This window comes from Schistocerca nitens, chromosome 4, assembly GCF_023898315.1.
Source record: "Schistocerca nitens isolate TAMUIC-IGC-003100 chromosome 4, iqSchNite1.1, whole genome shotgun sequence".
In the NCBI taxonomy this organism is placed as follows: domain Eukaryota; kingdom Metazoa; phylum Arthropoda; class Insecta; order Orthoptera; family Acrididae; genus Schistocerca; species Schistocerca nitens.
Window position 1 is genome coordinate 548,191,797 of NC_064617.1, and position 26,447 is coordinate 548,218,243.

The following is a 26,447-nucleotide window of genomic DNA, read 5'->3' on the forward strand; positions in this document are numbered from 1 at the left end:
CGGAGACGTCGACGAGATGCTGTACAGCGCCAGATTTGCACCTTGTGGTCAAAACTGGAACTAATTTTTTCCAGCGTAAACCGGTTGCACTTTCACGCATTAACAGATCTACCAAGTTTCGCTGCCATACGGTAATTACAGTCCACACTGGATATCCGTGAGTAGGTGCACTTTAATTATAACCACCCAGTACTAATGTTAACATGAAATAGAGTAGGCGGTATGTGAAGTGATAGTGCGTTGTCTTCCTGCAACGACTCACATTGGTTCAGATGCGAGTAAAATCACACATTGGTTCGGATGCGAGTAAAATCACAGCCCCTCCCCCCTCCTCCCCCCCTTATAACTGGGCAAGGTGATATGGTTCACTTGCTGTAGAAAGGGAAGGGCGCATTACACACCGTATTCCTTTTTCTGGTGGAGCTGTTTAATATCCATCGTCGTCTTCGAGGATTTCTTTTCCATGAGATAGCTCTTTCCAACAGAAGTCCAAAGAAAGTTCTTCTGTGGCACGAGATACGCGATGTTTTGCGGGATTGTTTAGAAGATTCCGCTCTACTACTGGTTCAAATACGAGGTTGAGAAAAATATGGAAACGCTGTGAGAAATGCATGCTTGGATATAAATGCAGATGTTAGGTAAGTCTGCAGGTTGTGCTGCTGTATTTGACCCCGAACGGCACCTGTGCAATGACATCAATGCATTCGTGGTCAGTACAGTGTTCCTTACAGGTGAGTTCATTTTGCTGGAACTAAGTGACTTCGAACATGGGCAATTGGCGCTTGTATGCTGAATGCTTCCGTAACCAAGGTAGCCGATGTGTTTGGTGTTTCAATCAAGACGCACCGTATCGAAGATTTGTACCTCATGAAGGGAAAGTTCCAACGCGGACGAAAATGTGTATTTGCGTCCCAAGAACGAAAAAAAAACGGGTGTTCGGTGATGATTTGGGTAGCCATGTCGTGGTATTCCATGGTTACTCTGCAAGTTCCCGTTACTGCAAAGGAGTATGTGACCATTTTGGCTGATCAGGTCCATCCCTTGGTACTTTGGTTCCCCAAAGTTGATGCTGTGTTCCGAGTCGATAGGGTCCATGTACACACAGGCTCGTATTGTCCAGAACGGGCTCTGTAAGCACGAGGATGCAGTGTAGCATCATTCCCTGCCACCACAGCCACTACATTTTAGTATTATTGAGTCACTGTAGTCTGCTTTGAAGAGAATGGTGCGTGATCGTTATCTATCTGCATCGTAGTTGTCTGAGGCATTTTGCAGGAATAATGTTATAAGATACCCTTGAAAACAATACAGAATCTGTATTTATTCATTCCGAGATGTCTGGGAGCTGATTTCAGTGCCAACTGGTTTCCTGTACAACATTGGGTCTGGAAATGTGTTTTTGGTATTTCCACATTTTTGTCCACCCCCTGTAGCTGAGCCATTTGAGATAACGCATCCACTGAGGAGGTGAGTGCGGTGGCAGGACTTTGATACTGAACTATCGAAAAGATTCAAGTTAGTTATTAAATAGCATGCAAGTAAATTTTCTGCAGGAATTCAGGTTTGCGTGCTTGAAGAGACCACAGCTCAATGCAATCTCTTGTACCTTGTGCGTCCAGCGTCATTCTGCAGGAAACTACTCACTTCCATTTCGCAAATACCTAAGCTAATGTCGTGATTTTCACTGTCCATTACCATAGCATAGAATTAGTATTACCTAAAGGAGCAGCACCTATATTGAACACAAGGTTCTTATTCACGGTTATCATTCACCATCGCCATCAGCCATTTGCCACCCACTGCTGAATTAAGGACTCAACAGGACTTTTCCACGCTTTATAGTCTTCAGTGATATATATTTGCTGTGACTCTGTGATTCGTAATGTCACTGGTGCCTCTTCCATTAGCTCATCATCCCAGTCTTCTTATTTCTTGTGTTCCAGCAAAGAGTATTCTGGTCCATTTAAAATCGATTCGCCTGGTTATGTGTGTCGCCCAATTTCATTTCATACTCGTTACACTATATTTATTTCATTGCAACTAAAAATAATATTTGAGAAAAGAAGTCTACAGAATACTGTTACCAGAAGGGATTCATTAATGGGACATCTTCTATGGCATGTCACTGTAAGGAGCGACAGAGGAGAAAAACAGTAAGGGCAGATAAAGGCTAGGGTATGCTAAATAAATCGTTGAGGACGTTGACAGTGTTAGATACATAGAGAATAAATATTTAATGGAAGGTGGGAGAAAGAGGACAGCACAAAACCAGTAAAGTGTCGTCACTTAAAGAGAAGAACCTGAGTGTGTTGGTCTGTCTAGTGACCTGTGTAGATGCAGAAGAGGCATGACGAGGGGAAGCGGCTGACAATGTTGATCTAGGAGCTGATGATGTCAATGAATGAGGTAATGATAATAGAGAGGAAGTCAAACTAGTGAAGAGTGGTGACTTAAGACAAGTGTGCAATTGTGTTGGCTACCTACTAACCTGTGTAGATGCAGCAGATATACACCACAGTGAAGGGTCTGATCCAGAAGCTGATCATGCCAGTGCAGAAGGTAATGGTGATGAACGCAAGACTAGTAATGAGCGGTAACTTAAGAGTGAGTGTGCCTTGGGCAGGCTACTGACCTCTGTAGATGCAGAAGAAGCCTACCAAATGGAGGGGCTGATGATTGTGAACCAGAAGCTGATCATGTCAGTGAAGGAGGAAATGGTAAGGGAGAAGAAATCAGTTTAGAGCAGAGTGGTGGCATAAGACAAGTGACTGATTGGGTTGGGTTGGGTTGTTTGGGGGAAGAGACCAAACAGCTAGGTCATCGGTCTCATTCGATTGTGGAAGGACGGGGAAGGAAGTCGGCCGTGCCCTTTCAAAGGAACCATCCCGGCATTTGCCTGGAGCGATTTACGGAAATCACGGAAAACCTAAATCAAGATGGCTGGACGCGGGATTGAACCGTCGTCCTCCCGAATGTGAGTCCAGTGTGCTAACCACTGCGCCACCTCGCTCGGTAAGTGACTGATTGATACTTACTGACCTGTATAGATGCAGTAAATGTGCTCTGAGAGAAAGGTGCTGAGCATGCTGATCTGGAAGATGATAATGTTAGTGAAGGAGGTGACAGTGATGGAGAAGAACACCAAACTAGTACAGACTGGTGACCTAAGAGAAGAGCATGAGCTGGATGGGCTGGCTACAAACCTGCGTAGATGCAGAAGATGCATGCTGAAGGGAAGGGACTGTTGATGATGACTCATGTAAGCAAAGGAGATAATGGTAACGCAGGTGAAATCAGTCTAGTAAAGAATGGTGATTTAAGACAAGAGTGTGACTGTGTTAAGCTGCTTACTGACCTGAGTAGATCCACTAAGAGGAAGATGCAGATAATGCCAATCCAGAAACTAATCATACTGCTGAAGGAGGTAGTGGTGATGGCGAAGAATACCAAGCCAGTAAAGACCGGTGACTTCAGAGAACAGAGTGAATGGGCTGGGATAGCTGTCAACCAATTTACATGTAGAAGAAGTGTACTGAGGTGGTGGGACTGATGATGCTGAACCAGAAGCTGATCATGTCGATGAAGGAGGTGACGGTGATGGAGACGAACACAAAACTAGCAAAGAGTGGTGACTTAAGAGAAGAGTATGAGTGACTTGGGCTGGCTACTGACCTGTGTAGATGCAGAAGATGCGCACCGAGGGGAAGGGGCTGATGATGCCGATCCAGAAGCTGATCATGTCGGTGAAGGAGGTGATGGTGATGGAGACGGCCGCCTCACTCAGCGTCCGCGCCATCCTCTCGGGCACGGTCAGCGTCACCGGCGTGCGCCGCCACGCCGCCAGCATCACGAATGTGTCGTCGATGCCGATTCCTGCGGGAGAGGGCAAACTCACATTAGTTGCGTTTTACATTCAGTGCAACAAGCAGCCGTGAGGCCGAAGTGCATATGGAATACGCCAGGAAAACGTAGTAAAGAGCATATATTTTGCAAATCGACGAATATATTTGGAATATTGGTATCTTTGTAAGGTAGAAGTTCCGTCTCTGCGACTAAATGACAGGCGATTTTTTTAGTTGACAGATGTGTTTCAGTTCTTATATTTTCGAATCATTTTCAGAGAAGATTTCGTTCGGTGCTTTTTACATATGCACCGATATGGTACAGTGTGTGTTCTGTATTGCCTGGGTTGTTCTTTTATTGGTATCTGCGTGCCCATTTTACAACTGTAAAAACTCTTCTCATTTTATGTAAAGAAAAATACATGTTTTAAAGACAATTTGGTTAAAAAATGTATAATTTTTAAATGTGCACACAGATGCCAAGAAAATAAGGTCGTAGACTATTCATTACAACTATACACTGACCCATTACGACGGGTATGTGAAAAGGAGCACATGAAGTCGTCACTGAAGATGTTTCAACAATAGAGGAAGCGAAACGCGCCTAACAACTAAGCAAACATCTATTCCTGTAGTCGTAGAGACGGAACTTGTACCTCCAAGATGATACTACAATTTTGTTTCGTGACTAATGACGGCACAATTGACGCGAAACGAGAATATGTTTAGGTTTAGTGTCTCTTGACATATCCTAACGGAAGTGCTCCTCAAGCCGGTGGAACAAGGAACAAAAGCAAGGAAAAAAGTTCATAACAACTGCCTGGTTTATTACAGTCAAGTATCGTCAAATGAAAAGAATATTTAGAGCATTTACTTACACAGAACAAACACTTGTGATCATTCACAACACTCCTACTTTTATATGATGGGAGCCCCACGTCAGTTTGACCTGAGATGGGTAGTATTACATATTTTCATTTACGAATCCATCCAAGACATAGCACTAATTTAACAAGTTCACCAGACAACGTACGTAATGATTTCCGCAAACAGTGCATACGATGAAGCATCATACGGGGCAATACACACACTGAAATTTTGCTACTCATGATGGTTTCCGCAAACTGAAGTAGAAATGGTCATGATACAGTAAAAAGAATGGCATGTGCTGAGTTGAACATCAGAGAAATTCAAGATATAGTCCAGGTATTTTAAGATACGTAATTAGAAGGGTAGTAGCCGACACACTGGTTTTAATCTTGATATTTACATATTTCAGAGTGTATAGCGCAAGACAAAAAGGGAATTCATTTTTATTTCGTAACAACGATCTAGCACAGATGAAAGAAAGAAATCTGTAGCAAAAGGGACTGCAGTAGATCTGAGTCTACCAGTAAATGGCACTGAAACCGATGTCTGGACAACAGTAGAAAGTTGCCGAAATTTAAACCACGTTAGTTTAAGGTAATAATCTACAGCTTGGAGGACTACTATTCAAAACAGTTTTTGTTGATAGTGTTCCACAACTTTGATAAATCGTAGAAATGCCGTATTGTACCATAGGAATCTGCTGAATAATTTATTTTTGATTGTACAAGAAAATGGTCTGTGACCGAAACCGGTCATAGAGTTAAAAATAATTTAATCAACAGCTTCACGTGGTACAGTATGTCTTTTCTACGATACTACTACAATCCTCACTGTTAGAACGGCGCCTATGATCTTCGAAAGCTTGAATTGTAACTTCGTTTAATGAGGCTTGTGAACCGAGAACGTTTTATAACTTGTTATCGTCGAGAAATCTCTGAAACTAAGACATACTTTTAGCTTTCAAGAAAAAGACTTAAACGTGCTAGTACCAGTATGGAAAGACTGCCAGCTTTCACCACATGTGTGCGACATCCGCTCGGAGACCACAAGCTTAGAAACAGCGAACTCACGCTCTGCAGAAAAGAAGTTGTCCGCCTCTCGGCTTGTTTCTTCGGATGAAGGAAAAGGAAACGGAAGGCTGAGTTTCCCTGACCGCATTCTGGCTTACATGGCTACCTCCGTGCAGAGTTTCATACGCACGAGCGCTGTTTCAGTTAAGGTAAAAGCCAACGATAAGACGATAATGAAGCAGAGCACATCGCCGAGCAGTTAAAAAACAAGCACTCCCTTCACAAAGTTAATTACCTCATCTACGCAGTTTTCATATGTACCAGTTACAAACAGCGGTGTGCTGACTATCACATGGGCTAACGTCACAACTTACAACGAACTGACTTACCTGTATAAAATCGTTACATGAAACCCCTAATGGCCGATGCTATATTGAGACACAGATTTCATTAAATTTTTGCCACTAGATAAATGGCATGCCGTTTAAGAAATAGGTAGATAATGATCCTGTATAGCATTAACAGAAATTAATGCAAATCTTTGCCAGAGTAGGATCCCTTGTATGAGCTTAGCAGTACGAAAGTAAACCTTTCACCAAGCAAAATATGGCATTCTAGCTTCAAAATTTAACAACAACTTCAAGCAATGGTTGATTTGAGACCGAACCTATATAGGTAATTTTTGTTGTTCTCACTTCTCTCTTACAACAAAATTATTCTTTAGCTAGATTCAAAGAGTGCTAAATTGAAATCAAGGAATACTCAGAGCCAATAGGAGGTGTAAGTGGCCAAAGAATAGCTGTGTTTGTTGCAGGTATCTAAAAGAGTACAGTCTAAAATCAAACAAAAAGAAAATTGATGAAATTTGCTAAGCCTGAAATCGTCAGATGAAGGAAACGCAGCAGTCTGTATTATTGTTACACATTTTAATAACCTTGGTCGCAGTACAGTCCAGTACAAACTACATAACCGATTTCGGCTGACCAACAACCATTTTCAGATCCATGAAAGAAACAGAAAAATTGTCTTTCAGTTTACATCATTGTTTGACACATGGTTAGAGGGTGCGCGGGGTAGCCGCACGGTCTGGCGCCTTGCCCCGGTTCGTGCGGCTCCCCCTGTCGGAGGTTCGAGTCCTCCCTCGGGCGTGTGTGTGTGTGTTGACCTTAGCGTAAGTTAGTTAAGCCTAGGGACCGATGACCTCAGCAGTCTGGTCCGATAGGAACTTCCCACCACCACCATAATTCGGGAGATATGATATTTTTACACACGGGAGTTTAATTACTTGAGAAATCAGGATGGGGGATTGGTAGTATAACCTACAGTACGTATATAAAATATGCACATGCTTTTGCAGTTATTGAAGCAAGAGTCAGTTAACTGAAGATTTTAAGTAAAATATTTTTGTTGTTTGAAATACAGTTAGTTGCTAACCTTTATGAAAAGGTTGTGAAGGGGAGACTGTTGATGTGAAAGGGAAGGGTTTGGGATGAGGACGCCGAACCAAGCTTTTGAAATATTAGGGTAAGAAGAGGGATGGGAAGAGGGTGAGGAAGGGCACCCTAACATTGAGAGGATGAGTAATCTGTTAAAGCTGCAAGTGGCGATAGATCTCCGGGCAGGTTTTGTGGTGAGGTAGAGGAAGCAGTAGATATGGAGAGTACAAAGATGTAAGCGCAAGAGGAGTTGCTGGCAGAAGTGCGACAGTGTACGAGGATTAATAAATGATAGGATGGTTGGTGTCAAGTTTACGGTAAATGGGGACTCCAACGTACAATGTGGTTAGCAGTGGAGGATACTAAACGTATATGGAAGGCAAGGCTGATTGCATGGCTATCAAGCAACTCATATTCTTGAAAATCTAGGATTTAAATAATCTTTGATCGCAACCGTTTTTCATAGTCCACTTTGTAACTAGTTTCGCTCAGTAATCATCATCTCAACATCAGCCAGTGGTAATAGAAAGGTACAGAAAACGTCAAAAAATCTGTGTGAAGATTGACAGCGTCGGAAAATAAAGTATCTGATAAAACTGAGGACGAGCATTGTGGGTCCAGCGCCGACGACTGTACCACCAACACGTTGCAGCCGACGACTTTTGGCCATAGCGATGTCAATTTCTATCGAATCGGGATACTCAAGATTCACCCTCGACGTGAGATCCCCAAGGCTTCCATGATTCTGGAGAAGTTATAAGCGTCGGGCGCCCACAATGCAAGCACTGCACCTTAATGCTTTAAAGGAAAAATGAAGAATGCGAACGGAGTTCCGTTCTTCGCACCAACAACATTTTACCACTCCTTGCATATCTTAGAACGCCATGCACTCTGCCCAATACTCTCCGTTTCTGGACTGCTGCAGGGCCCATAACAACAAGTCTAGGTCAGCCTCTACATCTACACCTCCGCATCCCATACGAAGGCAACTTTACAGATATTACCTTCCTGATCCAGCACTCCACCTCGACGCCTACCCATTCTACGAGCTATAGATAGCCACGATCGCCGTATCTTTTTCTTAGAACAAGGGTCCAATACATCTCCCAGCCTCCTTATCCACCCTTGCCCTTTTCTGTTCCTGTCTCTACGTATGCACTGGACTTTCCAGCCCAGCCCAACACACTCCCCGTTCCTAGACACTCGCTTCCTCCCATCCTATTCTCCATTTATGTATACAACACCATCCCCCACTGCCAGATATTGCGTCCCATGTCCTACTGTCCTTCATACATGTATCCTTCTTTCTTTCCTACCTTCCTTCCTATCTACACAGCTTCTACTGAAAAGTGACGCCGAAGGACTTGGATGTGTCATCACCATCGTCTTAGCATCAGCTGCATCACCGCCGTCTGTGTTTTATAGTAAATCATGAAAAAAATATCACTTTTGTTCTGTTTTGACCTTATTACTTTAAACTGCATTATAAATGCTAAAGTTTGTGCATGAGTATGTTTGTTTCTCCTTCACGATGAAATGGCTGGACGGATTTGGAAGAAATTTGGAATGTAATTAGCAAATGCCGTGAATTAACATATAGGCTACTTTTAAAAGCGTGTAATGCAAGATAATTTACTGATTTCAAGAATATAACGCGAAATCTGGACAATATTACACTTAGAAAAAGCTGTTCACTTTTCGGCTTTTGAACTGTATCGTATTTGTGAAAATTCTTTCATTGTTTAATATGTCCTACATAATTCGATTCAACGTAATGCATAAAACGCTTGTACAGTCCTCAAAGTGTTTAATTTATGCTTCCATACAAACCAGTTGAATTTTAGCCGGTGAGCGTCAGTCATATTTTATCGCTTCTGAGACACATGAAGACTCACAATGACGGTGTCATTTAAATGCCGTACGACAGAGAGACTTTGTGTCATTACGTGTCCAGCACGGTAGGCGTTTTGTGAGGCTAGATTTGATTATGAAATGCGAGCGTATGCGCTAGTAAGAGGCGCATACATGAAGGCAGATGACATTGTTGTACGTACAAACATTATAAAATTTTCATTGCACCGAACTAGAAATTGCTTATTTTCTTTCTTCGTCAAATTAGTTCGTTTGTTAGAACTTCACGCTGAAGCAGCTGGGCGGATCTGGATGAACTTCACTGTTCCAACGGGATGGTCAACACGACGTGACTGAAAAGTCATTCCTGAAAGTTAACTATCAAACGAATGCGTTAAGTTTAGCATAGAGTTCAGCTTCTTCCTTGAGTAAACGAATGGGTTGTGAGCAATATATATTCTGTCAGCATCTCCCATCGTCCCAAAAATTGGTGTTTTTTTCACGCTGTTTGCTGGGCTGCAAGTGGCTCACGCCGCAATGCCTTTGAGAGATAACGTTTATGTTGGCGCATACACGTAGATAGTGAGTTTCGGCGTTAACATTTCTTTACAAATATCTGTTTAGTCGTGGGTAGCACTCCGTGGAGCAGTTAGTTTTGACATAATTCGCTTAAACGACGCCGGCCGGTGTGGCCGAGTGGTTCTAGGCGCTTCAGTCTGGAACCGAGCGACCGCTACGGTCGCAGGTTCGAATCCTGCCTCGGGCATGAGTGTGTGTGATGTCCTTAGATTAGTTAGGTTTAAGTAGTTCTAAGTTCTAGGGGACCGATGACCTCAGGGTGTTAAGTCCCATAGTGCTCAGAGCCATTTTAGCCATTTTTTTGCTTAAACGACAACAGTATGGCAGCTGTCTGCCACGCTTCACGGCCACCGTTTCCTCATGTGGCGGAAATGTTACGAGTAATAAAGAGAAATTACTGTTCTAATCGTGATAACATTAGACACTGTGAAAGATCATGAAGGATAAAGCCCATGATTGGCAGACACAATCATTTTTATCTCATGACAGCTAACAGTTTCGACCATAATTTTGTATCCACAAGTAGCACATTGTCACAATCATCGATTCACCGTAATAATGTATGACACGTGGACCCCCAAGATACAGTGTATTGGAAACACACAACATTACATCAAAATGACTGTTACAGAAATTTGTGATAGCAGAAGCAGATATAAACAACATAACAACATTTGATCGAGAAATCTTGCGAAGCCATAGGGTTGGAGGGTAGGATGTAACCATGAACTACGGAAATCTCACGACGGAGAGTGCTCTAATTAGATGATATGGCGAGGATGGAAAACGAGAAGACACCCCACAAGAATAATGAAAAGATGGCTGTAGTCCACTAGAAAGGAAGGATCACCCAAGACTAAAGATGTATGGACAAAGCCTTTAATGACCTCGTTCAAACGGAGATCTGAGGACGGAAGAGAAAAGTAGAGAACTGAAATGTATGGTGTCAAATTGTTGGAAGGGGACAAAGAGGCACGGAGGGATGTAATGTCAAAGAAGAGGAAGACGATGTACGAGGTGGTGGTTGAACGGCGGGACCGCTCTCTATCCGACAAAGCAGCTAGATGAGTGTAAACAAACGGAGACGCTTAGCTGCCTGGGCTGTAGCCGGTATGTGGGACGCAGGCGGGGCCGGAGCGCCACCTTGAGTGAAAGCAGGCGCAGACAAATGGGTTTCCGGAAGTTCAAGCCGGCTGTTACCGCACGACGGCAGCGACGCAGGAAGCGGCTGTGCGCCTTACGTAACCACGTGGGCGTCCTTAGCAGGAGAAGAGGGAAAGCTCCTAGAAAGGCTTTCTACGCTGCGCGGTAATACCTTGTTACGTCACTTACCATAGGTCCGTGGCAAAGAGAAGGCTTCGTGAGAAGAAGGATCTAGGTTTCTTTCTTTCAAGTGTGAGTAACGCAAAGAGACACGCTTCTAAGCGCAAAACACGCCCAGCTCAACATTATGACTCTATTCTAGCTAGTTATGCCACGAGACATCAATGAATTTACACAATGGGTTCCCATCGTTTATGACCATTTTCCATAACCTTACTATCCTCATTCACACTTGACTCGCGTTCAGGAAGACGACGGTGCAAATCCGCGTCCGATCATCCTGATTTAGATTTTCCGTGATTTCTCTGAATCTCTTAAGGCAAATGGCAGGATGGTTCCTTTCAAAAGACACGGCGTATTGCCTTCTCCATCCTCCTCTAATCCGAGCTCGTGCCCCGCCTCTAATGACCCAGATGTCGACGAGACGTTAAACACTAATCTCCTCCTCCTCCTCTTCCACTACCCTGATACAAAAGAAACGGCGCGCTCGCATATATTAGTAACGTTTTGCAATGTCTTATTGGAGGAAGACTATTTTCGGCCTTGTCCTTAGCTGTGGAAAGTTTAAACCAAGTCAATCATCTTAGTGGTTGGTTGGTTGGTTTGGGGAAGGAGACCAGACAGCGTGGTCATCGGTCTCATCGGATTAGGGAAGGATGGGGAAGGAAGTCGGCCGTGCCCTTTCAGAGGAACCATCACGGCATTTGCCTGGAGTGATTTAGGGAAATCACGGAAAACCTAAATCAGGATGGCCGGACGCGGGATTGAACCGTCGCCCTCCCGAATGCGAGTCCAGTGTCTAACCACTGCGCCACCTCGCTCGGTAATCATCTTAGTGGATATGAACAAACTGAAGTGTTTTTGCGCTCCGCAGCAAGAAAGGTGAACACAGCGGTGCGCCTGGGCAGTTTTGCGTAGAAATCTGCACATATTATATCTATATATACTATATTATATATATAATTCTGTACATTTATGAAGGCTAAGCTCAGAAATGCTGTACAGATTTGGATACCGTTTCTATTAACATACTGATTCACGAGTAAGGTTATACTAATAATAAGAGTGTATTATACACACATCAAAAAAAGTTTTGCATCACCCCGATTCCCAGAACTCCGGAAGATAGACGTTGACTGTAGATATTGTATCACAGACACAGTCCCTTTGACTGTTCAGAGATGTCACTAAACGCGCCCAAAGATGTAAATAACCGTGCATGAGCAGCGCCTATTAGACGGAGGGGATCCGACGGCCGATCAGTTCCAGTTGTCCCAACAGGAAGGAGGTACACGGCTCGTGTTATCTGTAGTTCAACCGTGCCTAGACGGCAATACCGCCGTTCGACCGCGTCCGCATTGTTACTTTGTGCCAGGAAGGACTGTCAACAAGGGAAGTGTCCAGGTTTCTCGGAGTGAACCACAGCGATGTTGTTCGGACATGGAGGAGATACAGACAGACAGGAACTTTCGATGACATGCCTCTCTCAGGCTGCCCAACGGCTACTATTGCAGTGGATGAGCGCTACCTACGGATTACGGCTCGGAGGAACCCTTACAGCAACTCCACCATGTTGAATAATGCTTTTCGTGTAGCCACAGGACGTCGTGTTACGACTCAAACTGTGCGCAATAGGCTGCATGATGCGGAACTTCATTCCCTACGTCCATGGCAAGGCCCATCTTTGCAACCACGACACCATGCAGCGCGGTACAGATGGCCCCAACAATACGCCGAATGGATCGCTCAGGATTGGCATCACGTTCTCTTCACCGATGAGTGTCACATATGTCTTCAACCAGACAATCGTCGGAGACGTGTTTGGAGGCAACCTGGTCATACTGAACGCCTTAGATACACTGTTCAGCGAGTGCAGCAAGGTGGAGGTTCCCTGCTGTTTTGGGGTGGCATTAGGTGGGGCCGAGGTACGCCGCTGGTGGTCATGGACGGCGCCGTAACGGCTGTACGATACGTGAATGCCTGAATGCCATTCTCCGACCGATAATGCAACCATATCGGCAGCGTATTGCCGAGGCATTCGTCTTCATGGACGACCATTTACGCCCCAGTCGTGCACATGTTCTGAATAACTTCCTTCAGGATAACGACATCGCTCGACTAGAGTGGCCAGCATATTCTCCAGACATGAACCCTATCGAATATGCCTGGGATGTACTGAAAAAGGCTGTTTATGGACAACGCGACCCACCAACCACTCTGAGGAATCTACGCCGAATCGTCGATGAGGAATGGTACAATCTGGATCAACAGTGCCTTGATGAACTTGTGAATAGTATGCCACGACGAATACAGGCATGCATCAATGCAAGAGGACGCGCTACTGGTTATTAGATGTACCGGCGTGTACAGCAGTCTGGACCACCACTTATGAAGGTCTCGCTGTATAGTGATACAACTAGCAATGTGCGATTTTCATGAGCAATAAAAAGGGAGGAAATGATGTTTATGTTGATCTCTATCCCAATTTTCTGTACAGATGCCGGAACTCTCGGAACCGAGGTGATGGAAAACTTTTTTTGATTTGTGTATGTACTTTTATCTGTCCCGTGTTTAATTGAAATTTGAAGTGACATCTTGTGGCAATGACGAGACCTACGCGTTGATCAGGTACAGAGGAAGCGGTATCTGATGGGAATAGCATTAAAAAGCCAACGAAAATCCAGAGAGAAGCGAAGCTTGGCCAGGATCTATACATATCTCTCTGTACATTCACACGTATTACTAAATTAAAATCACCCGCCGCGTTTTCCTGTATACTTGTGAAGGCCAGTTTCAGGAGCTACGCAGAGATTTTGACAACGTGTTCGCTAATATTCTTATTCACTACGTTTGTTCATATTATTACCGCTACGCCAGACGACTCATCTGACCGTAGATACTTCCAAGGGGACCGCGCTTACTTGTCTTCACCAAATCCGTCCAAATTTGTGGTATATGCAGGGCTCAGCCAGAAATGAAAGTGGCAGACGTGGGAGCTCCAGACAGCCACGCGTTTAGAAAAAAAAATACCGCTTTTGGCGCTGGTCTGGCGAGGTATGAGCCATTTATTTTACCGCATTTAGTAGGCAGCGGTTGGCGTAGCGGTTCGAGTACAGAAGGCAGAGTCGTGGGATGGTGCCGTTATGTGGAAACATTTTTCTTCTTTTTGTTTTCAATTTTTACGCTACTTACGCCGTAAGTAAACCGAAATAATACTCAATATATTGTATTTGTGGCACAACTTGACCAGAAGAAGGGATCGGTTGGTTGGGCATATTCTGAGACATCAAGGGATCACCAATTTAGTATTGGCGAGCAGCGTGGACGGTAAAAATCGTAGAGGGAGATCAAGAGATGAATACACTAAATAGATTCAGAAGGATGTAGGTTGCAGTAGGTACTGGGAGATAAAGAAGTTTGCACAGGATAGAGTAGCGTGGAGAGCTGCATCAAACCAGTCTCTGGACTGAAGACCACAACAACAACAACAACAACAACAACATTTTGTATTTATTAATATTTTCATAAAAGGCTTGAAAATGAAAATTTGGGATTGCAAACAAGTTTCCAGGAAGGGATTGTAAAGTGTATCAACATCTACATCTACATTTACATGAATACTCAACAAATCACATTTAAGTGCCTGGCAGAGGGTTTATCGAACCACATTCACAATTCTAAAAATGGCTCTGAGCACTATGGGACTTAACATCTATGGTCATCAGTCCCCTAGAACTTAGAACTACTTATACCTAACTAACCTAAGGACAGCACACAACACCCAGCCATCACGAGGCAGAGAAAATCCCTGACCCCGCCGGGAATCGAACCCGGGAACCCGGGCGTGGGAAGCGAGAACGCTACCGCACGACCACGAGATGCGGGCTTCACAATTCTCTATTATTCCAATCTCGTATAGCGCGCGGAAAGAACAAACACCTATATCTTTCCGTACGCGCTCTGATTTCCCTTGTTTTATCGTGGTGGTCGTTTATCCCTATGTAGGTCGATGTCAACAAAATATTTTCGCATTCGGAGGAGAAAGTTCGTGATTGGAATTTCGTGAGAAGATTCCGTCGCAACGAAAAACGCCTTTCTTTTAATGATGGCCAGCCCAAATCCTGTATCATGTCAGTGACACTCTCTCCCAGATTTCGCGATAATACAAAACGTGTTGCCCCTCTTTGAACTTTTTCGATGTACTCCGTCAGTCCTATCTAATAAAGATCCCACACCGCGCAGCAGTATTCTAAAAGAGGACGGACTAGCGTAGTGTACCCAGTCTTCTTAGTAGATATGTCACATTTTCTAAGTGTACTGCCAATAAAACGAAGTCTTTGGTTAGCCTTCCCCACAACATTTTCTATGTGTTCCTTCCAATTTAAGTTGTTCGTTATTGTTATTCCTAGGTATTTAGTTGACTTTACGGCCTTTAGATTTGACTGATTTATCGTGTAACCGAAGTTAACGAGTACCTTTTAGCACTCATGTGGATGACCTCACACTTTTCGTTATTTAGGGTCAACTGCCACTTTTCGCACCATTCAGATATCTTTTCTAAATCGTTTTGCAATTTGTTTTGATCTTATGATGACTTTATTAGTCGATAAACGACAGGGTCATTTTCAAACAACCTAAAACGGCTACTCAGATTGTCTCCCAAATCGTTTATATAGATAAGGAACAGTAAGGTACCTGTAACACTACCTTGGGGAACGCCGGAAATTACTTCTGTTCTACTCGATGACTTTCCGTCAATTACTACGGACTGTGACTTCTCTGACTGGAAATCACAAATTCAGTCACATAACTGAGACTTCTTCTTTCCGCACGCTGTACGAGATTGGAATAATAGAAAATTGTGAAGGTGGCTCGACGAACCCTCTGCCAGGCACTTAAATGTGATTTGCAGAGTATCCATGTAGATGTAGATGTAGATGGAACAAGTTACCATTGCCAATAAATATTCTATAGCTCTCAAGACTGATTTAATTCAATTTTAAAATATTACTGATATACTAGATATATTTCCCATATACATGTAGCCGACTTCTACGATAAAGAACGCAGGCTGCTACCGAACTCGCAACTCTCGTTCGATGAGTGGATTGTTTACAATTGAGCGTTACCGCTTCCAATTACAAAGTTGCTACTTACAGATATATTGTACCAATAGAAACATAAACCATCAAAGGTTTACGCTTTTCCAAAATTATGAAAAGTTGTTCATGTCACCAAGGATGCGATGTATACTACATGGTCAGGTCGTTTTTACTGTATCGTACTAAGAATCGATTACCAGAGGATCAGTATTTTGCATCAAAAGTCCAAAGATGAGAACTTTTCAGTGTGTCACGAGTACAGAAGAGAAAAGACGAAAATAAATGAAGGTATCCGCGTGGAACCGAAAGCAGAAGCAAGTATCACGATCCGGGAATACAGGCCGGGGTGGGTTAAACATGAAGAACGACTGGCAAACTCTAAACATCTATAAATCGACTACCGCTGGAACCCATTTTTCTAAATCCATATCTACACGTTTATCCTACTACTCGTACTTCAGTTTTTGGTGCAGGATGCGTAGAACGACTTTCAGAATATTTCTCTGTCGTTCCATTCCCGAATAGCACGTGGGAAGAATGAAGGCCTAGATCTTACTGTGCGACCTCTAATTTTTCCTAGGTAATCCAATCGGCGATTTATCACTATGTAGGTGGAAGTCAACAGAATATTTTGGCATTCTGAGTGGAGAGATGGTGATGAAAATTTCATGAAAAGATCTTTCCGCAACGAAAAACGCCATTGTTTTGATGAATGTCACCAACTCGCTGATCCTATCAACCACACTTTATCCGCAACTTCATGCGACGATACAAAACAAATAGCAACAATCCAGAAAAGGACGGACAAGTGTAGTGAAGCCATTCATTTTGGTAGATTTTTTGCATCTTCTGAGTGTTCTGCCAATAAAAGGGAAACTTTGGTTGACTTCCCCACAACATTTGCTATATGATGGGTTCAGTTTAAGAGATTTAAGGAAAAGAAAGAAATATTTGCGGGAAAAGCTTTCACATCGAAACAGAAAGAAATAAAAATCGTGAACTGAAGAAGGTAGTACGGTGAGTAGATATTGCAGCAGTGTTCGTCATGAAAATTAAAGGAGAAGAAACAACTTGACCTGGCTTGTACGGTTCAAATGGCTCTAAGCACTATAGGACTTAACATCTGAGGTCATCAGTCCCCTAGACTTAGAACTACTAAAACCTAACTAACCTAAGGACATCACACAAATCCATGCCCGAGGCAGGATTCGAACCTGCGACCGTAGCAGCCGCGTGCTTCCGGACTGAAGTGCCTAGAGCCGCTCGACCACAGCCGCCGGCCTGGCTTTTATCCCCACGTCCCTGACACGCAGTATAATCTCCCAATTCGTGTACCGATAGCAAGCAGGGGTCAGCGCTTAAGGTTTCACAAGGAGCCGTGAAGTAAGGGGAAGCGACATAGCCGCTTCTAGAAATGTCTTGTTGTAACCGAGGACATTCCCCCTCTTCTTCCCGCGTTTCGCCAGAAGTTCTTTGCCAACTTCCATATACGTCGGAAGGCCAGAGTCGGCTGTCACTCACGAAAGAGCTAAAGAAGCGACAACTATGCGAGGATTCCAGCGTGCCTACTAGCACGTAAACGTGGCAGCAATTTCTAGAAGCGAGTCCGTGGGCCTTCGCGTAGTCAGTCCCTTGTTAATAATTCCTAGCAGTGGGTCACGAAAGCGGGGTTAGCGGGAGATGACTCATATGCGTCCTTTTAATATCCCCCAACCTGTCCAATATGTTACTGTCTATACGATGCTCAAACCTTTGGAGACAAAGTTATACACACGTTAGAGAATTCTAAACTGCGTGTTTTGAGACAATAGTTGGAATGAAAATTTCGATTTTTTATTCACTTTAGCAACTTTCGACCTATGGTAACAGCCTTAGCTCGTAATGTTTGTTCATTTGGCCCCACTGCCTGCTCAGATAGCTCACGGGAGACGTGTAACTGCTTCTTTACTAGTACTCTCCAAATTGTATTTTTCGAAGTATGCGTTTCATGCGCAAGTTTGTGGGTGTTTATTGATGAATCTTCTCCCGTACGATCAACAGTCTCTCCTCAAATTCTTCTGTGCAGCCAGTTCTTTGTCGAGACCCTTATCCAGCTCTCCGTGGATTGCAAGAGACACTTTCTCTTCTGTGCATGGTGGTGTAGTTCTTCCAATTGGAATCATGTCTGTTACGAAACGTTTCTCCGTGGAGTTGTTTGGCTTTACGGCACTAAATCTCCTGCGCCATGCATTAAATGCACGTTTGCATCTTCCTGTGATGAGTAACGCTCCGTTTCCGCCAGCCAGTGATGAACTATAAAGAGTGACAAATTTTACCGTGTGCACATCACAGACGATTGTGTATTTTTATTTTTTTATTTGGCACGTAACATGTGGTACTAAAAGCATCTCGCATTGAAGTTGGTGTTAAATGTGGAGCTTCCGTAAAACTTCGCAAAATCTTGGGGATTTGGCGTTCCTTTGAATTTTTCGTTGCTTCTATTAGAGCTTTCTGACCGGTTTCGTGTATCACTGGTGGTCAATTCCATCTCTCCAATGCTCTCTAAGGTGAAGGTGAATTTGTAGTTGCTGTTACATCAATAGGAAACAAATGAAATCAGTATAGATAGCTGAGTGGAAGAAAAGTAATAAGAGATTTTTTGTTCTGTATAACAAAATATGCGTTGGATGGCGAGGAGGAGTACATTTCGAGTAAATTTTTCTATGAAAGTTTAGTGCTAAGTAGATCGCTCTGTTAGTTACTGGAATGGGAGACGACTGATTCGCCGAGTTTTGCGGCGCAAGACGGTGACTTGCCCTTTTTCTATGCTTACTTGTAGTTAAAGAAGCAGACCACGCTGAATAAATGCACCGTAAGCACACTCTGAAAATGGACTGGGAACACGACAACCCCGCAAAGAGTCGAGTGCCTTGGGCTGCCCCAACAGAGGAGACGCGCCACAGACGGAGAAAACGACGGTCTAATTGTCTCAGCCTTCCGCGTGCGTGACTGGGACCACGCAATTGGCCTTGTGTTGCGTGTCCGAGATGAGAGCGCGGAGGGAAGGCATCCCGCCTGCGCAAGTAATCCGGACTGCGTTCTCCATAACTGGCCTCGTGTTGCAGGCGAGTCTGTGCCAGGGAACGTCCATCTCGTGGCTGTGGGTCAGTGGCGCTTAGCAAACAGGCGTAATTCAATGACATATAAACTGCTGCATAAACTAGGCATTACTCTTCACTAGCTCCTGCGCGCTTTGCTAACAAAGGTCATAGTTGCGCACTTCACGCAGTAGCTGTTCTGAGGTTTACACGTAGACAGCTTTAGTACAGTTCTCTGAAACTTGTATGTACAGGTATAATTTACATGGACTGAACTGTGGCTGTATTAGCTGCCTACTTCATCGTGTGCGCATATGAATACTGTTTTGTACCTTTCATTGAAAGGACACTACTTGTTGTTGACGTGCTTGGTATCTACTACTCTTTCTTTTTCCAGAAAGCGTTTGACAGTGTCTCCTACTGTAGAATGTTAACGAAGAGTTCGTCCCCGGTAGCTGTGTGGTCAGCGTGACAGACTGTCAATCCTCAGGGCCCGGGTTCGATTCCCGGCTGGGTCGGAGATTTTCTCCGCTCAGGGACTGGGTGTTGTGTTGTCCTTATCATCATCATTTCATCCCCATCGACGCGCAGGTCGCCGAAGTGGCGTCAAATCGAAAGACCTGCACCAGGCGAACGGTCTACCCGACGGGAGGAGGTTAACGAAGAGCAGAGAGTACAGAACGGTTTACAGATATGCGCGTGACTGGAAGACTACTTATGTAATACAACCCAGCACGTTGTTCTAGACGGCGAGCGTTCATCAGAGACAAGGGTATGATCAGAAGTGCACCAGGTAACTGTGATAGGGCCAACTTCTGCTCTCTGTATACATAAGTGGTCTGAAGCAGCTATTTCAGGCTGAAGCAATTGTTCACTGGGAAGCATCGTCACTGAGGGACAGTAGGAGGACACAAGATGGCTTAGTCAGAATTTCTAGTTGGAGAGAAGAATGGCAGCTTGCTCTAAATATAGAAAAACAGAAGTTAATGCAGATCAGTAGGAAAAACAATCCTGCAATGTTCGAATACAGTATTAGTGATATAATGCTGAACACAGTAATGTCGGTTACATTTCGAAGCTCTCATGATTGCCAGGAGATGCAACTTCAGATGAAAAGTTAATATGGAACATAACATTTGTGCCTTCTGAGGATTTTCCTGGCGTTGCTTACATCGTTTAAGTTAAATGAAAGTGACGAAAGTCAATTAGCTAAAGTTGTTCTCTGAACCTTACTTATAACTGCACGCAGTGGCCCATAAACAAAATTACTGGTATGTCAGACAGGTCATTCGGCCATGTGCGGCAATATCTGTAGAAACTCTACAATCTGTGCGACACTTTCTCGTTACCCGTCTGCAAACGTGTATTGATGCAAACGGAGGGCACTTCGAACATATGTTGACGTGACACAGTTTCATTGGTCAAGATGTGGGTGTATTTTCTATGCTGGATGTAATGTACAACAATACAGTTTTCGTGGGCGATAGGGCACTAGCAAATGTGTTTAGCAAAGTGAATTCAAGTGTGTTATCTGTAATTGTAGCTCTAGTTGTCATTTCGCTAGAATAAACATACATTTACAATTTCAAAAACTTAACTTTGCATTGGACGTGTTACTTGTTTATTTTTGTGGATTCTGCATACCTTCCCATTGTGTGAGCCCCTGGCACGGGCAGCATGAGGTGCACGCTTGAGTCTCAGGACGTGCGCTAGCCGTGCGCTTCATTTATTTCAGGCGTCAACTTCGCTTCGCAATCTCTTGGGATGCAATTCACGTATTGCGGTGCAACCAACGCCATTATTTTTATGATTTTTCATGCTTTTGATGGCATACGAAATAATAGGGGCGCCCATTTAAAAATACACAACTTTGTGTTGAAAATGGTATTTGTTTGCGTTTTAAAATTTCGCGTAATATTTGCTTGTCGAAGCCCCTGCCGTACGTTCATGCTGGTGAAAACCGTTTCTGAATATCTACTTTTGTTCCAGAGATACTTCTGGTGGCAGTGTTAGGTGAGACACCCTGTATATTTATATCACATGATATGAGGCGCGGTCGAAAACTGTAGGGAAAGTGGTACCAAAGTGAAACCACTCCCTTAAAACAATTGACTGTTTGCATTTTGTCACTTCCTTCTTGTGCTCGTTGGTTACTATATTAATAAAGGTTAATTTTGAGGAAGTATTTTAAAACTGTGTATTGGGTTGGTGCGTAAGTTCGTAGCGTTTTCCCATAAGTTTAATAAACACAACAGAATAACGTAACAGGGACTTTAGTCATCAATAATGTATTCTCCTTCCGTGTTTACAACAGTCTGATAAAGCTGGGATAACTTTTCGATTCCGCGACTGTAGAAATCACATGGCTTTGAGGCGAAGGACCCGCCGAGCCATGTTTGGACTTCATTTTCATTGGAAAGGAAGTTCCTTGAAGGTTGTTCATAGAGAGTGGAAAAATCTGAGGGCGCAAGATCAGAAAAATAAGGTGGATGCTGTGTAGCGAATGGGGCAGGGTGTTATCGAGGAGTAGCATCACTTTCTCAGGATCGCTTGCCGTTGTTCTTGGAGTGCATCTGCAAGACATCTCAGTTGTTGATTATAAATCTCAACAGTGATGATTACACCTCGGAGAAGCAATTCATAGTACACCACACCGTTGTCGTTCCACCAGATGCATAACATCATCTTTTATGGGTGCGCATAGGTGTTTGTACGGGTAGTTGCTACTTTGTTGGGGTTCAAACATTTCTTTCCCTCCGTTATGTTAGCATAAGACACCATCTCTTGCCACCAGTAACGATACAGGGTAGGAATGGTCGGTGTTGTTCACGAGCCAGTTGATGACGATTAAGCAGAAAAAAATGGTTCAAACGGCTCTGAGCACTATGGGACTTAACATCTTAGGTCATCAGTCCCCTAGAACTTAGAACTACTTAAACCTAACTAACCTAAGGACATCACACACATCCATGCCCGAGGCAGGATTCGAACCTGCGACCGGAGCAGTCCCACGGTTCCGGACTGCAGCGCCTAGAACCGCACGGCCACCGCGGCCGGCGACGATTAAGCAGAGATGCTCATATGGCCAGCTACTAATTTTTGTGTTGTTAGTTTATAGGATGTGGTAACCAAACAGTCGATCTTTGAACTTTCCCCATTGCATGCAAATGTCACACGATAGTGGAATGATCACAGTTGATCACACTTGCCGGTTCTCGAGGACACTGACGTGGATGATTGTGGATTAATGCATTTAAACATTTTCATAAAACCGCGGAAGTCTTCCTGAACATGGAGAGTCACTAATATCAAAACGACCCTCCTTAAAACGAGAAAACCTTTTTCTTGCCGTGCTCTGCCCAATAGCATTATTTACATACTCGGCGCTAAAGTTTGTGGCTGCCTCCGCTATTGTCACTCCTCTATCAAACTCAAACAGAAGAATATGTTGGAAATGTTACGATTTCTGTACTTGGGACTCAATTTTCTAGCATCCACAGCTCACTATCTCCAAATGGCAAAGTACCAATATATAAGCTCAAATAGCAACAATGAACGACAAATAAAAAATGACAGTCTATGAATATACTCATAGCTGCCACGATAATAACATGCACGACAAAAACGCTACGAACTTAAGCACCAACTTAATTTTTTTTTGTATTGTTTGGACTCAAAGAGTTAAAACTCCCGTATATCGTGAACAACTGCGGCGCTAAAGGTTCGGAATAGACGCCTGGATGGGGTGCGTTCTACACCCTCTAATATAGGTGGTGCTTAGCTCGGGAACAGGCCGGCAGAATTATTTTGAGCGCAACTCCCGATTTATGCTCTGGACTCGAAGTATTTACGAGAGCTTAGATGAGACGAGTAGTAGGGCGAGCGACTGACCTAGCATGAGGAAGGGCGCGGCCAGGTTGATGCCGATGAACTCGACTCCCAGGTACATGACGAGCCCGAAGGCGGCGCCGGTGCCCATCACGGCCGAGATGTTGCCCAGGAAGCCGAGCCAAGGCTTGGAGCGCACCCAGTCGGCCATCATGCACGACGTGATGGAGAAGAAGGCCATGATGATGAATGTGGTGCTGAAGTAAGGGATGACGGTGCGTGTGTTCCGCTCCAGCTCGATGTCGAGCGTGCGAGACGCGAAGCGCGCCACCGAGATGTGCTTGAAGGTGTGCGCGTCCGCCTCGCCCACCACGTCCAGGAACACGTCCTCCCACGCCGCGCCCCTGCAACACAACACACACACACACATATATAACGAGCAGTCACAAACTGTACACACATACACGTAACAAGCGATCAGAAAGCACACGCAGACACACAAAAGCGCGCCCGCGCACACAGTGGTCAGCATGAAAAAGCAAAAAATACTAATAAAAAAGTAAAAATAGAAAATGTAATCGTTAGCTTTAACACAACAAAAAACCGGTTTTAGCATATCGGAGGAAGGCTCAAACAGAACACCATGGTCAGTGGCGAGGCCACTCACAGGAAATTAACAAAAAAATGGTTCAAATGGCTCTGAGCACTATGGGACTCAACATCTTAGGTCATAAGTCCCCTAGAACTTAGAACTACTTAAACCTAACTATCCTAAGGACATCACACAACCATGCCCGAGGCAGGATTCGAACCTGCGACCGTAGCAGTCCCGCGGTTCCGGACTGCAGCGCCAGAACCGCTAGACCACCGCGGCCGGCGGAAATTAACATTTTGTGAACTGGTTACATGCAAATTATTAACGTTTAGAGTTGACGATCTAGCAAAAGTAACGGGTTTTAGACGAGTTTAGTCGGGAAGGGAGGAATAATATGCTGCTCACGCTTCAAAGGAATATTTTTAATCCTTAGGATTCATATATATACAGAGGAGTCCAAAAAATGTATCCACTGTTTAAAAGTCCATAACTTGCAAACTAATTGACGGAGTTGTCTCATTTTTGGTGAAAATGTAGCTTAAAGTCCCACTTAAAGATATCACTGTAAGTGTTCGAAATGGTCACCGTTAACATCCACACGTAAACGATGCCGCCGAACTGCAGCACGAACAACTGACTGCAATGTGTTCAGTTAAATATTTGCACATGAATGTACGATGGATTCGCGAAGTTCATCCAATATGCGTGGCTTTTGTCTATAAACGACGGCCTTTAGTGTTCCTCACAGGTAAAAGTCCAGAGGAGTTAGGCCTGGAGAACGTGGTGGATACTCCACAGCACCTCTATGGCCTATCCATCTTCCTGGTAGATTTTCGTCGAGATACGCCCTAACACGATTTTGGTTGTGGGCTAGGGCACCATCTTGTTGAAGGTAAACTCTCCCGTCTCCATACAAGTCTCGGATGTCACGTAAGATGGATGTCTGAAGCTTCTGAAGGTACACCTCACCGGTAACTGTGCCATCAAAGAATGGCCCAATCAAGCCCCGGTAAGATAACCCACACCACAAATTTACTCCTTGCAAATTCACGGCTTTGTCTACATGGACGTTCGGATTTTCAGCGGCCCAGTAGATGCAATTGTGGCGATTTACTGTACCATTGAGTTTGAACTGTGCCTCATCAGACCACACAATCATCTCTGCAAACTCTTCATTGTAGCCCACCATGTTAGTAAACCACTCGCAGTAGCCCATTCTACGATCTGGGTCGTTCTCGTTCATTGCGTGTAGCAGTCGTGGGATGTACCACTTCCACTTTGCTGTCTTCAATATTCGCCGAACACTTGAGTGACTCACTCCAGTTTCACGGGCACACTGTCTCACAGACTTCTGTGGCGAGCGAGTGAATTGTTGTTAACACACGACGTGAGTTAGCTGGACTTGTTACTGTTACAGGTTGTCCAGATCGTTGTTTGTGTACATCTTTAACGTAGCCTTCGGCTTCAAATTTATCTCGAATGCGACGAATTGTTAAACGTGTCGGTGGCTCTGTTTGATACACATTTCGCCATTGCCGTTGAACCTCACTAATGCTTTCGTACTTAAAATACCACTTCACAACCGATTTCCTTTCATCTGACAAAACAAAAGAACGCAATACAACGCTTGTGTGGCGATTGCCGGAACTACAAACTATTACACTACCAAAGATGAGACAACTCCGTCAGTTAGTTTGCCAGTTATGGACTTTTAAACAATGGATACATTTTTGGACCCCCATAATGGGGAGAAAAATTGTGTCACAGAATTTTAACCCTGGGTAGCTGGTGCCAGTAGGAACTAATGTTGTGTAGGTCGACAATGAACTACGGAAACTTGGCCGTGGGATTGCCCTGTTGCCGTCCGTCATTTCACGGGCAGCGCTATGGTTGTCGGTTCATACATACAAACGCCTTCGCCCCGATCTCCAGCAGCCAGCAGGCAAAGCATTCGCGATCATTCGTTGCCCAGAGCATCCGGCAACAATCTGCGATTACACCCTGTTGGATCACGCAAAGCTTCATGATTCTTTTTCCTTTTTTTCCACACTGCTCTTATTTTTTCTGCATGGGCTCTCTTCCTTTCCTCTGTCCATTTTGTTCCTGCTTTCTTCGGAGCTTGCTTCTCTGACCTAGCTTCCCATCTGTCAAATTTCTGCTTAAATACCTTTCTGTCTAAAAATCTTAATAATTTACCTGAGCTTTTTGTAGGTCCTTTTTGACCTCTTGTATCCAGGGTACAGTTTTAAGTCCTTCTATGTATTTAAGAATTTTGTGCTTAAGTCTTGTTTTGGGAATCCTAAAGACATGCCCATAAAATTTTAATCGCCTTTTTCTAATGTCTGCTGCAAGGTTGGACAATTTCTCAGTTATGAATGAGATTTTCACTCTTCAGCGGAGTGTGTGCTGGTATGAAACTTCCTGGCAGATTAAAACTGTGTGCCGGACCGAGACTCTACAGTTTTAATCTGCCAGGAAGTTTCATATCAGCGCACACTCGCTGCAGAGTGAAAATCTCATTCTGGAAACATCCCCCAGGCTGTGGCTAAGCCATGTCTCCGCAATATCCTTTCTTTCAGGAGTGCTAGTTCTGCAAGGTTCGCAGGAGAGCTTCTGTAAAGTTTGGAAGGTAGGAGACGAGGTACTGGCTGAAGTAAAGCTGTGAGGACGAGGCGTGAGTCGTGCTTGGGTAGCTCAAATGGTATAGCACTTGTTCGCGAAAGGCAAAGGTCCCGAGTTCGAGTCTCGGTCCCCATACAATCTGCTTGGAAGTTTCAGTTTCTCAGTTGTTTGACGAGATTGTAGTCTATAGCCCTCTTCTGTTTTCTTTGGCTCTACTATCTTCCTGATGATTTTACGTTCTTCCTCTAATAAGTTTTGTAGGTCACATTTTATGTGGACTGTCAGCGTTTCACTGGCATAAACGACTTCAGG

The 26,447-nt window shown here is 44.1% G+C and overlaps 1 protein-coding gene across 3 annotated transcripts in view; it reads right to left on the bottom strand.

The window, feature by feature from the left end:
- LOC126252939 (patched domain-containing protein 3) overlaps positions 1-26,447 on the bottom strand; it is a 426,000-nt gene that overhangs the window by 22,582 nt on the left and 376,971 nt on the right. For all 3 annotated transcript variants that reach the window (XM_049953939.1, XM_049953941.1, XM_049953940.1), the window contains 2 exons: positions 22,982-23,322; positions 3,673-3,873 (listed from right to left, as the gene is read on the bottom strand). In XM_049953939.1, coding sequence (XP_049809896.1) covers positions 3,673-3,873; positions 22,982-23,322 — 542 coding nt within the window. The remainder of the gene's footprint in view (positions 1-3,672; positions 3,874-22,981; positions 23,323-26,447) is intronic.